Here is a 14299-nt window from a genome sequence, read left to right as displayed (position 1 = left end):
AATTTTGGCATTTGAACTTTAAAAAATCGAGCTTTGGCAGAATTTAGACTTAATTTAGTCGCATTTAAAAATAAGTGGTTATGGTAAAAAAAAAAACAATGTTTATAAAACTACAAAAGAAATATTTCCTTGTTCTCTTGCTATGGATCCAGTGTGGCATTTTACCTGAATATAGGCCAACTGGTTTAAAACTCGTCTAATCGCATTCTTACCAAAGGACCATTCTAGGTAAACTGTGTCATTTAACGTGCGATCAATTTGAAGATACATTTTTTTAAAAATTAACTTAAAAACAATGTGTTTATGTGGCGTATATGAAGCATCTCCATAAATGATAATAAAATGTTAAGTGGTTGAGTAATATCATTATATATAAAACGATACAAACGAAACAAAGACGATATCTATTTATGATTAACTGAATATTGCTGTATATATTCATTCTTTTTTTTTTTAAATGTGTAATAAATTCTGTTTAGAACTTTACCTCGATTTGGAAAAAAAGAGAACAAATAACAGCTGAAGAATTTGGGTTTTTTTACAACTATTCTTTCTGAGTATTACACAAGCTGCAATATCTTGTATATTTTTTCTAAACATTTTTGCAACAACGCCCTGCTAAGGCCAGTGACAAACAAAACTAATATTAGACTTGCAAATTCTTCGAGCACATTCATGTTCATTCCAGACTTAGTGTGTGTGTGTGAGTGTGTATTTTGTGTGTGCGCTTGTTTATTATAGTTTTTAATGCTTCCCGTTCTTTTAAAAGGAGACAATTATATTATACTGTATTTTTATTAATTCCATTAAGTTAAATGACAACTATATTTTAAATACAAATATAACTCCAAGGTCGCGGAAATGGCAATTTATTATTCAACATATTACATGTGTAAAAATATTTCAAAAACTGTGTGAGTTCATCATGAATATATCTCTGAAATACACTTTCTCTTTAAATGTCTGTAAAAAAAATTAAAATGTTTCAGAAGAATGTGTAACTGATTTTCCCACTCTGTCGACTGGTTTTTCCTGATACCATTCATCACTATACTGTTTTCCCCTTTAAGAATCTTAATAAACAGAAAGAGTAATCAAGGGAACTAAGATCATAGCGGTAATCAAAAGAACGTAATCCAGGAACAAAGACCAGACATGGAAAACAGACATACACAACGAAGAACATAAAGTAACTGAAATCATACATACAAAGTAACAAAAGTAAATAAGCAACTCGGAATCCACTAAAAACTGGAAGCATGGACCAGGTGCACCGGTAGGGTAAGCCTCCTCTGCTTTTCTAGAAACACCCGCCGAGCTGCTCATAAAAAGTCAAGTCCGGGGTAGACAATGTGAAAATATGTGGAGAAAATGGATCAATCAAACCATTTGCGACATAATCAATCCAATAGTTTTTGTTCTACCGGAATTTTGTTTTAAGTATAATTAAATATTCGGTTCAATTAAAATTGAACAAAACCGAAAATTCCTATACCCTAAATTGATGATTATATAAACGGGTATCTTAAGGCTGCATATAATTCTGTGCTCTTATTCTTCAGTAAGACCAATGATAAACTACCTTAATAAACAAGTGTCTTTGATTAGTGTATTTTGACAAACTATTTCAAAATGGTTTTGTAATGTACGATATATTTAGTTTGTTAAATTATTGGTGTTTATCTAATATTAAATCTTTTGGATCGTTTTCACTTTACCTTTTAAAATTCACGATGCATTAGTTGTGTATGTCAGATATTGTTATAGTGATATAAAAAGTATAAAAAAAATACTCTGTCTTTCGTGCGCAACCTTTTGTAAACAAATAATGCGATTATTTAAATAACGTTATTGCAGATCGCACACACATAGAAATAATTCACTACGCGACACGTGAACCAAGAGTAATATTTCATAAAAGTATATTTTGCATGTGCTGAATGTGTATCTGAGATGACGTCAATTCATCTGTAAACTCTTATACTCCAGATATTTCAGTATTGAAACTATTCCTAGAGGTCATAACCACTGGATACATGTATTGTTTAAACGTGGGTACTATTGATTTCATACACCTAATTGAACGGTTCAATCATAATTTCGATTATTCATCATTTGAATGTCAATGCACGTCTGTCAGGGAAGGTCACTATTAAAGGGATACTTTATAAAAAGTAAAAATAGTCTCGCATTCGTTTAATATGCCGTAGCACAATGATTTTTATGACCATGACAAATTTATAAAGTAATGCCTTTTACATAATTTTGACAATCTGTTTCTTCAACTTTCTACTATTTCATTGTATTACATATAAAGAAATTACATATTTATTCAATGTATCTTCAATGTCAATGCATGAATTTCTGTAAATAAAAGTTGTTCTGACGTCCAACGGCTGAATTGCCATCCCACGGCCCTGACAAGTAGCCGTTGGACGTCAGAGCAATCTCGGCTATCCGTAAATATATGTTTGTCGATGCATTTCTTCCGGTTTTAAAATGGGTGTGTAACACATAAGCAGTGATAAGTCTGCTATATCTAGGAAATGAACATGAAATCATGATGAAATAAATAAAAAATAGGATGAGACACAAGGATACTAGGGTCGACTAGTTTCGATTGCCACTGGAAGAAGCGGATACAATCGGGAAATTTATCTTCCTGTAGCGAAGCTGAGGTGCCTTCTGTTGTCGGATGTAACAGAAGGGTTCTTAAACTTTCGAGGAAAGTGGAATCTTTCACACGTTGCATCACTATGGTTTGCGGACAGGTTTACACGTATCATGGTCTAACGACACCAGCATATAGTATGCCAGCGGTACCCATTCCACCACCTGAGGGACACAACACAGCTCTGTGGGCAGAACGCCGTAGCCCTTATCCAATCCATAATAAAGTTAAGTCCAAAATAAAACTGACAAAATAGATATTACATCATCAGAGTATCTGTTAGCGCAATTGTCCCGACTTGGTACATGGATTTCAAACAAAATTATGGGTTAAATCTAGGGTTTATAACACGCAAAACTTCCCTCTTTGATTGCGGCGTATATATACCAGTGGTGATTTTTATAGCAATTGCTTCCTATCTAAAAAAAAAGATTTTGGTAAGATACTTTAGCATTTCCTGATTTTCCTGACTCAGAAGTCTGTTACGCAGATATTTATGGCGTTCAAGAAAGTCAGATTAGATATTAAGTGCTCTAGCATGGATAAAACAGATAGATAAAAAATATGGTAAATCATGAAATAAAGCCGAAAAATTTCAAAACATTTTTTTTATTATTTTTGCAACAATATTACTATCAATGAAGCTTTGAATGCTTGTATTTTATCAAATGCAAAATAGATATAGCAAGTATTTGCAAAACACGGCAACGCAAAAATTTCCCGGTTAAAAGGACGACTCTATTATACGTGTTCCTAGTTCTTCACTGCCATGAAGAGTCCGATGACGGCGACAGCACTACAAACAATAACGCATTTTGTCTTGTTTGAAGCTATTTCCGTTTTTCCTGAAGCTTCCTCTAGCGGTAGATAATCCGATGATATTTCTGCTGATAGCAGCCCTTTATTTGTAGACTTTTAACAAGATGAATCTTCTGTATCGTTGTCTTCGCTTTCATCTTTTTCTCTCTCAAGTTTAGTAATTTTCTTATGTGGAGCTGTGTTTGACTCTGTGATTTCTTGTTTAATTTTGTTTAACAGTGAAATATCACGGGGTGTTCCGGTTTGGAATCTTCATCTATTACCAACCGCTTTTAAATTCGCTTGAATTTGCATGAATTGTATCGGACTTGACTTTCTAGCTGAATTTTGAAATGCATGGCCAGTAATTCGCCTTCTCTGTAATAGATCCTATTTAACATTTCCGTTATTTTTATCCTTTGCTTGGTTGGGGTTTGTGACAATAGGTTTTGGTGTCGATGGTACATATTTGCAAGAAGATCTTGATGAGTATGCAGTCGTGAATAATGATTGTAAATCGAGAAAAAACCTAAAAGATAATGTATAGTCAGGTATCGTTATCGTAATGCTTACCCTGAAATTCCATCTACCGCATCTTTAACAAGACCAATGATGAAGTTGAATATTTAAACAGCTTTGATCGCAAAACCAATTTAGTTTAAAATACTTCCCCAAATACATCGAATAATTTTTAGAGGTTAATGTTAAGTAATCGAAATAAGAGAATGAAAACGAATCATTATCCATCAATTTAATGCAATGTCGTATCCACCTTCGATAACATGGTTGAAACATATCTTCTTTTTTGCCTGTATTTTTCCAAAATTCAGCTATTTCATAATAGTTTAGTAACGCCGGAAACACTAAAATGGCTGTACTTGTTCATGTCCATACCCATTTTCAGTATTCATTGCAATTGTACTTCAAATATATACTATTTACGATATACAGTTTCTCTTTTACTAATATCAAATTTACTATTTGTTTTTTTTTTTTCATATGTCATTTTCTCTGTATTATGCAGAAGAGTATTGTCGTCTGTAGAATCATATAACATGTGGAAAATGTGATTAAAAAGAGAAGAATTTCCCAATATAAGAATTAAAAATGTCAAATATGGAGAAAAGAAAATGAACTCGTTAAACCTGATATTAAACTCATGTGCTTTTTTACAGCATGAACATCCGTCGTGTCTTTAAAGTGGTTTGGTAGAGAATGCGAAAAGAAACATTCCAAGTAGATTGCGCCTTAATGATACGTTACGATGTCTGATATACAGACATTCTCTCTCGTTACATAAGTGGTCCTGGCTGTATATGAATAAAATTGCTTTAACAGTATTTTTAGGACAATATTGATTGCAAATAAGAACGATATGCCATATTCAATCGACGGACCTACTGAAGTTAGAATACTTGCTTGCATGTTACAAAAAAAACTAGATATCGTAATATCCAAATAAATATACTCTCTCAATATTATTTGGAAATTTAAACTGTTTCGGAAACATCAATGGAAATAATAGAAAATGGTGTATAATGGAAATACGTAACGCTTGATAACCTAAAGAAGTACTAACAAACATACGTAAGTCAACATTAAAGACATGGACTTTTAATATGATTTTATAGAACAATGCAAAATTACAAATGTCTCATTTCCGTAATTGTCTTAGACTTTAATGATACAAAATTACTTTCAATAAAGAGTAGACAAAGTCATAAACATCGCATAAATATAACACATATCAATTACCAAATATCGCACTTAACGTAAGAAAGTTGACTTACAAAAGCTTCGAGGAATGTATCGACCTTATTCGCAAACAATGAACCTATTGTTCCAACATGAAAGGGGGAAGGGGATAAAGTCAACATTTTCCGAAATGCTTCTTCTTTAAAATCCATTCCTATCGTGAATACCTTTACCGTATCGTTTAAGATACTTTGCATACGTGCTTTGTCAATGTCAAATGAAAACTGTGAGACAAGAAGAAGAACTTTCTTTGCATGATCCCTTCCAACATTCTCAAAAGAAATCGTATTTAACAGTGATGATAAAATCATTGTGAAATTTGAAATATTTGATGATGTCTTAGAAAAGTATGAAGTTTGCCTTATTGTCAAGTCCCGTGTTTTGGATGTATGCGTCCTGTTCAGGAAAACAACATGTACTTGTTCGTCAAACGTTAAAAGGGAAACTCTGACGTCTGGTATGTTAGTACCAAGCTTCTCAAACATTGGACGAATGACTGATTTTCTCGCTTCCGTCAAATCATCGCCATCCATATTCCTTGAGGTATCAAGTGCAATTATGACGTCCGTTTCGTCACTTTTAACACATCCTGTAAAACAATTATACTTAATTTTGAAACAAATTGTAAAATTGTCCAGAATAAATCTTATCCAGTGTCTAGATAAATACCTGAGTATTCATGTTAGCCAAGATTTGACTTCATATGCATTATTTAGCGGGTGTTATATCGATGGGTTTGCTCTATCTAATTAGATCATAGTGAACTCAGAGTTGTTCATTTCTTCATTAGGTCATTTGTGTATTTGTACGACATATTACTATCCGAATGAAATTTTATGATGTGGGAATTATTTTTTCCGGAGGATATTATTTTACAATGACAAAATTTCCACAGCTATTAATTTTTTTCCATTCTTGACCAATGATGTTCACTATAATTTATTATGAAAAGGCTTGAGATATTCCTAATTGTACACATGATATCGTATTAATTAATATAAAGAAAATATTTCACATATAGAGAACATAATTCATAATTGTACCCAAGATATAATTATATATTGAGTATAATTCACCTGTGAGTATGAACAGAATTCATACTCTTGACAAAATGGATAATATTTATCAAGTAAATAATCTCCTGGCTGAAAAACTATGTGTAAAACATCCCACGAACTATCATCTAGGATGCTTATTAATATCTGAAAACATTTTGAATGAAAATTGATATCTAAAAGCATCATGGATAATATGTCATACCAAAAACTATCCATATTAGTAACACCTGTAAATAACACTGTGAATTATTTTTATCCCACAAAAATCAAGCCCCATTTTTACAGTATCCTGAAAGAAAACCATTTCAGACACTTGTATGTATAATCATCATATGGTATAATATGGAAATAATTTAATAACTATGGAAAACATTTAACTATTATAAAATATCCCCGGATTTAATTTGATATTTTTTTTCCGGGGGAGAATATTTCACAGTGGATTATATTGGAAGTTACATATTATTGATGTTTAGTTGTGTATTTTTATTATTGGTGTTCTGTCTGTTTTCTATGTTCAATTTTAGCTCTTGTATAACCAATATTCTGGTTCGCGGTCTTATCAGTCTGTTTTCGAAACCCTTGCTACAGTTATACTTACATTCCATGTTAATTATTTAAAATCATTGAATATTGCTTTAGATATTTGTTTTTTCATTGGTTAAATGATTCGTATGTAGCACCTAATGCTTAATGCATTTCACAAACTTGAACTACTTACATCAGCGTTTTTTTTCTTTATACATAAACGAAATATTGCAGTTGACTTTTTTATTTTGTGGAAATATGTATCTTAAAAAATAACACTATAATTAAATATGTGTTCCTTTGGAATCATAAAAACTAAAGTCTCAAGGTAATACAGGAGAGCATGCGTAACAAGAATGAACATGGTTAAGGTTGCAACAATAAAATTGTGGAAAGGACGAGGTACAATATCGGTTGTTTTTTTTGGGGGGGCTCCTCTTCAAATAACTTAAGCCTCTTGCAGGTATGGGTGTCAAATGAATAGGCCTGCAGCAACACTAAGCTTGTCCTAAAAGGCGACTAAATAGTGCTCAGAAACCGGGGGCTAGGAGCTCTGCTCACAAAGCAACTGGGATGTGTGCCCCAGGTGGAGGAATAGGGCGTGTTACATGCTGGGGTTGTCAGGTTATAATACGGAAAACCTGACCGCAAACCATAGTGGTTTACCGTGTTGGGGAAGACGCCACGTTCCTCGCACGTTAAAGAACCCTGCTGTGGTATTCGACAGGATTAGGAACCTTTGAACTCCACCACAGGAGGCTAAATTATTCGACCCTACCCATGCATCCTTTCCTTTTATGTTGTGGCAATCAATATTTGTCGACCCTATCATCCTTGTGTCCCACCCTCATCATCATCATTTTATGTTCATTTTATCATCCCTTTCACGTTCATTGCCTGAATAAAGCTGAAATATGGATGCTCGGGCGTTAATCAATCAATCAAACAAATAACTTTATATTTTCCATATTAAAAGGCAAGGTATAGTATCCCTCCAAAATATTTTTTTTCTTGTTTATGAAAATCTTTGGTTGTCTAGCAACGTTTGTTTACTTTAAAGTGTTGTATGTATGGTAAGATTGCCCTTTTTAAATATTAAAAAAAGTTTACTTCTGTCGGTCATGAATAACCATATTTGGCCTTGTTTTTAGTGGAGTAAATGGCTACCATCATAAACGATTTTAACATGACTAATAGTTACTTTAATCATACTTTCTAATGTTTGATATCTGACCTACGAGATAAAGAGTCCTTACCTGTGCACATTGGATGAATAAGTTCCAGTCGTAATTGTAACCCAAATTGTTCAGCGTCGAATGGAAAAACATCACGAATTCTTCCAGTAATCATCTTCAGGAAGTAATGAGAAACGTCTTCGCCGATGGCTACGATTCTTGTCTGTATAGCGGAAGAATTAATCCAGTGAATGTTAATACGTGGCGCTGCTAAGCCATCAGATAGCACAATAAGGTACTTTTTTACCTTTGTGAAGGAAACCCATCTGTTTCGACCGTCCAGGATATCTTTAGAGATTTGTAACCCATTAGTCAAATTAGATGTTTCGCCAATATATTTCAAATTTGTTATCTTTTTATGGAAATCTGTAATGTTCATTGAAGTGTCGAAGTTGATTTCAAGTTTTGCTGTATTTTCAAAAGATACAACTGACACTTGAAAGTGATCAGCATTAATCTTCCAGTCCTTGGTGATATTAAGTATGAATTGTTTTTGAAGTTCAAAATATGTTCTTTCCATACTTCTGGAGTTATCAATAAGAAACACAACATCGGAAGGAAACGGTTGACACAAATCTGCAACAAAAAGTGAATAAGAGAAATTAATTACTCCGATATTAAGCCGGTAATTTAAACAGTAGTGACTTTTTTACCATCGGGCGGTGATTTAATTTCTGCCATATTTATCCTGCCTTTTTCATTTCTCATTTTGGGAGTTTAGTCCGAGTTGCCCTTTTCACGTTTTGTTTTGTTAATTTCCTATTCTTTGTGTATGTCTATGTTTTATGTCTAATCGTTGTACTCTGTTAGATAATTTTTGTATTACTTTTCACACTCTGGTTCACATGATTTCCCTTTTAAGGTGTAAGGTCATCACATGGTATTTAATTGACACAAAATTAACTTTTTTAATACAACAAAGTGTATGTTCACTATTCACTATGTAATTTGTAGCGAAGCGAAGTAGCAAAGTTTGGCATCATAGAAGACAAAACTCTAATATACAAATTCGAGACAACATGTTGTTCATGTTTAAAGATAAAGCACAAGAAAACGTGCGTGGTAAAAATAGCATATCATTGTGCTTCATGTACCTATAATGTACGCTTATATAATGTTAAACTACTTAGGAAATTGCCAAGGTCAAATTTGATTTTACAAGGTGAGTTGATATTTTCTTTTCTGGCTCACTTGTTTAATAGATATCACATATATTACCTATTTCACACACCGGACCAAAAAATGTTGGCAGACAATTGCATTCGTAATTGGTCCATCCTCTTGGTTTACATGTTCCATTGTTTAGGCAGGGCTGTTCTTTGCATGGGTCTAAAAGAGACATTTTGAAAATCTTTTATTATTATAATAGTCTCAAAACTTAAATGAAATGTAAAATGAATAGTATTAAACGACCTCGTCTCAAAACTAAAATCGTGCTAAAGACAGACAAGAGACCATTTGCATTGTTAAGTGTTGTTCGATGTAGGAAAGTTTTCTCGCACAACAATTATGGTTCTTTTCTAGGACATTGCACATCTGGTTTTGTTCTGTTTTAACATAATAAGAAAAACAACATGAACATTTACATTTAGGCTCAAACATAGACGTGCGTACCATATGCATAATAGCTGGTTCGGAAACTATTCAAACCAAAATTTAAGATAAACATTAACTATGAAGATAAATACACAATTTAATACAGGTCAATATGGAATAACATGAGATAACATGACATTAGATAATGTCGTCTGCTAGGCAGTGGAGTACCGGTGAACGTTCTCAAACTATGTTAAAACGTAAATGTTAATATGACGAATTGTATTACCTAAACCTAGAGTGCAATCATTACTGTTTGTTGTGTTACTGTCTTTGGCATTATCTGCACTGCAGTCCTGAAATGTACAAACGAAAAAGAAAGATAGCATATATAATTATCTACGAAGGATGGCATTTTTCTCTTACAAAACATTGGATTCGCTTCCAGGAAATGAAATTTATGAAATGATTGAAAATACAAAACATTTGATAAAGATTGTATTATTAGGTTTTGTATCATTCAAATACGTAACAAAACACTTGCTTATTTTTTCATTAATTAATTATAAGATCATTAATTTTATCATACATTCAACAAAGAAATACAACTTGAACATACTTTTACACTATGTCGAAAATCAAACCCAGCAGGGTAACCATATGAGTTAAAGGACTGAACTCCAGTTGATAGTGCAAGGAATGTTACTTTTTTATCAGTATGAGTAATAGAATGTACGCCGCTAGTAATTCCAAGTTCTGTGTATTTAATATCTGGACGTCCCTCTACAGCTCTCCAGGTAGTAGCAGGCATACTTTGTCTATCGAACCTTAAACCATTGATATAACTGTCGGCAATTACAAGACCGATGGAGTTAACAAAGTCACCCCCATCAAGCGATACTGTTGCAAATGTATAATCCGAAGAAAACTGTTGAATCGCTGGGATTAGAATCATGGCTGGGTCCCCAATATCTCCAACGGCACAACCGCCATTAACAAAAAGAGCTAGTGTTATAGGTTTGTCAGCAGACACTGTTTTCGAACTTAAATCGCTTAGCTGAAAATCAAAGAAGTCTCCGGAGTTAACAATTCTTTGGGGAGTCATGCCAGATATATTAACGGTAGTTGATCCAAAACTTCCAACTACTTTAAACGTGTCAGATGACTTACACCCTGGCATACTGACTGTAACAAAATCTTTTCCCCATTTTGTTATTGGTATTAGTTGTTGAACCATATGATCCCTGGCTCCTAATCCAATACTAGCGCCAACACTGCCACCGAGAACAGTAACTGGCTTATCACTATAGATATGCGTTCCACTAAAATCACCGAATTCATCAAAAAATGACTTCAAAAAGAACGTTTGGAATTTGTTTAAAAGAACTGTGATCGATCCCCCTGGATATATTTGAGATCCTCCATGAGAGATAGAAGGGCTGTACTGTCCTAACTTGATATTAATCCTTGTTTGGTCTTCTGTACCAATGACCATAAATGCAGAGTTTTGAGACCATGCAAGAACATAGTACTCTTGTCCAAGCGCAGCAATAGGCAGCACAATAAATGCGTCTGTGGAATATTTTTCCTTATTTATTGCGTATACAATGACATCATCATCTGCTACAACATGAACACCTTTATTTTCAATTCCTGTACTTCCCATAATCGACAAAGGAAGATCGACTTTATGTACCCTTCCTTTCTGAACAACAAAAGACTTTGCGAATGAGTTGTATAAAGGAATTGTTACTCTAACATTGACATTACTGTCTTCATCTGTTGTAACAAATAACTTCAGAGAGGCAGGTCGGTTGTTAAACAAGTAAATATTTTCCATAAATCCAAAAATAAAATCTTTGCCTTTGTTGGTCCATCCTATAATGATAATGAACTATTTGAGATCAAGACGAAGCCAGTTTCACTTTTTAAACACATATGACATGACAGAAGTAAAAGACCAGGCTCTTGTTTCATTATAAATCTAATTAGAAATGAAAAGAAATTAAGCTAAGGACTGAAACATTAAATGATTGTTACTGATTGTTTTTGAAATTTGACAAATACATAAACTTTTTCTGTACAGATTTCAAATGGTAACGCAGGTAATAAAAAAGTAATATAAAATATTCCCTGAATATGGACACATTTCTATTCAATACTGAAATGCTACTTTTAAGAATAAAACAAAATATTAAACACACGTCATTGACATGTTTGCCATAACAACTGGGATAAAGACCCATCTAATTACAAAAAACAATTCAATTTCCTACCTGGACAATCGTGTTCGTTACAGTTACGTATATCGGTAGATTCTCCCGTGCAGTTTAAACCTCCATATTGAGGGGATGGATTGTCACAGTGTCTTGTTCTGGTTTGCAAGCCGCCACCACAACTTTTTGAACAATCACTGAATTTTGACCAAACACTCCAGTTACCGTGTATTGGGTCACATGGTTTATTAACGCAATGATCTGTTTCTGTATCAGTACCATTACAGTTCAATGTGCCATTAATGTTAGGATCCAAAGCATCACATGTTCTGTTTCTTACCCTCTCCCCAATACCACATGTCACAGAGCATGCTGTGAAATTTCCCCATTCACTCCATGATGCCGATATATTACTCATCAAAACATTTGTTTTTGGAGCTGTAAAATACATTTTTATGCTATGCTTTATTTGAACTTAAAGTTAATCCTAGAGTTGGTTTCCAGTAAAACTATGCAATTAAATTTTGCATGTGGAATACTCAAAATTAAAAAAAAAGAAGATTTATTGCCTGATATTAATTTCACGATATTCTTCAGGAAGAAATATAAAGAATATAAAAAGTGTATATGTGCCTATCCTATCACCAATGAAAAGATTAAATGATATTTAAATAAACCCGTTCGTCCAGTAAGTTACTGAACAAAATAAGTTGGGGTATACCTAGCGCGACAATGCGTACAACTTTATGTTTCATGCTTTTGAAGGACTAGATAGGCTTTAAGACCTGTCTTAGCTCCTAGATTGATAAAAATAGACAATGATGATTTATTTTATCATTTTATTGACAGAGACACCTCTCCACATGATTTCAGATTTAAATATTACAACATACAATTACACGAAGCATAGTACAATCAAGAAAATATGTTTTTTTTTTTTTTTGTTTATATGTGATAGACGGAACTTCATGAATCCGTATTAATATTAAATGATTAGATGCTAAGTACTTCTCTGTCTATAAATCAGGCAAAATGTGTATAAGGTGTGTCACATTAACAAAAGAAAAGCAGTTATTTGATGGCAACAAGTATTTGTTATTGATGACCTCCAGAAACAACCATCAAACTATTTGTAAAGTTTGTTGTTTGGAGATATTGACTAGTCATATTTTGTTGAAATACACTATGGAAAAATGGCAGGAAAATTTTCCAAAATTTTTCCCGTATAAAAGCAGTAAGAAATTATTTGTTATATAAACTCAAATAGTTTTTTTTTCATCTAGATGCATTGGATGTATATGAGCCATAAAAGACCAAAGTGAGAAAAAATGCTTGGTGCTTACACAGAATGGTACTTTAACAGTTTATCCAAGCGTTACAAAGGTTGATGAACAGAATATGATATAGGGTTTTTTTTCATATTACAATTTGAACTTTCGTGTCAAAATTTGCTTCTTGTTTTATATTACATAAAAAATGAATAACCTAAACGATATACTTTGTACATATTTAAGTATATGTATGTAGTACGTAGCGTCACAATCACAAAATTGGGTTTCTATATACATATAAATGATTTTTCTCTATTTTGCATCACAACTATTTTACACCTACCTTTGCTTACACAGTTTACAGGTATAAACAAAACTGATACCACTGTTATACAAACCAACATTATTCTGAAGACCCAGAGGGCTGCATATAGGCATGAAAACAAAATTAAGTAATGGTTCAAAACTGATTTCAATTTGCACTTACTAGTAAATATATATTTATACACGGCTTCTGAATATAGACCATGTTATCAGTCCGATATCGGCACCGAGGTTTAATATCAACCGATACAAACCAGTAATGAATTATTTATCTTTTTTTTCATCAGAATCATCAAAGACTGTACTCTATTATTTATATATGTATATTCGACATGTTTTTTTTTCTCGGTGTTTATAGCAGCGTCGCTCTTCGTTAACATATGATGAAAACTGTAAAAATAGTTCGTAATAATTTAAAAAAAAATCAAAAATTATTAAAAAAAAAAGAAACATTTAACATATAAATATGAGGCAAACCCGCCATTGTGGTTGGGTGTTTAATGTATGTTATTCTAAAATATGACCGGATTAATGTAAAGTTTGAAATACCTATAAATACCGGATTACTTCATCATAAACAAATTTAAAAGTTTAAAGCTTTATTTTAAAGTTGTGCCATCGCCGGTAAGATGATTAAAACGTTTTTGTACATTTTTGTGTCCCTTCTATATTTGAGTGATTTGACAAATCTTTACAATGCATTATAAGACGTAATTCTATAACTTAGATTAAAATAGTTTGTATACATACTACGTGTAATCAACTTACCTTTTGTTTAAAGTATCATTTATTGCTTCTTTTTTCATCAACGAAAAACACCATCTCTAAACTTCGAATATCTACATTTAACACATGGATATCCTTCCATATAAACTTCCGGGATTAAGGCATTTAATGGTCTTTCTTC

The 14299-nt window shown here is 32.8% G+C and overlaps 2 protein-coding genes across 4 annotated transcripts in view; one reads left to right on the top strand and one right to left on the bottom strand.

Annotated features, from left to right (window-relative positions):
* The window catches only part of LOC148597171 (uncharacterized), a 27131-nt gene extending 13717 nt beyond the window's left edge, over positions 1 to 13414 (top strand). For both annotated transcript variants that reach the window (XM_088563083.1, XM_088563081.1), the window contains one exon: positions 13081 to 13414. In XM_088563083.1, coding sequence (XP_088419209.1) covers positions 13081 to 13106 — 26 coding nt within the window. In that variant the 3' untranslated portion in view covers positions 13107 to 13414. The remainder of the gene's footprint in view (positions 1 to 13080) is intronic.
* Positions 5068 to 14299, bottom strand: LOC148597170 (uncharacterized). 2 transcript variants are annotated; one of them, XM_088563078.1, is made up of 8 exons: positions 14161 to 14220; positions 13412 to 13492; positions 11858 to 12235; positions 10201 to 11459; positions 9871 to 9937; positions 9264 to 9374; positions 8067 to 8621; positions 5068 to 5813 (listed from the first exon to the last, which is right to left on the bottom strand). In XM_088563078.1, the coding sequence occupies exons 2-8, from the start codon at positions 13470 to 13472 to the stop codon at positions 5221 to 5223; spliced, it is 3024 nt and encodes a 1007-aa protein (XP_088419204.1). In that variant the 5' UTR covers positions 13473 to 13492; positions 14161 to 14220; the 3' UTR covers positions 5068 to 5220. The 2 variants fall into 2 exon arrangements, with proteins under 2 accessions (XP_088419204.1, XP_088419205.1); XM_088563079.1 differs by lacking the exon at positions 13412 to 13492 and having other exon boundaries at positions 14161 to 14299.

The sequence above is a fragment of the Perna viridis genome, chromosome 15, assembly GCF_037379345.1.
Source record: "Perna viridis isolate PV_CMFRI_1.1 ecotype Kerala chromosome 15, ASM3737934v1, whole genome shotgun sequence".
Classification (NCBI taxonomy): Eukaryota; Metazoa; Mollusca; class Bivalvia; order Mytilida; family Mytilidae; genus Perna; species Perna viridis.
The sequence above is the reverse complement of the archived record's forward strand: the minus strand, read 5'-3'. Positions and strand labels throughout refer to the sequence as shown.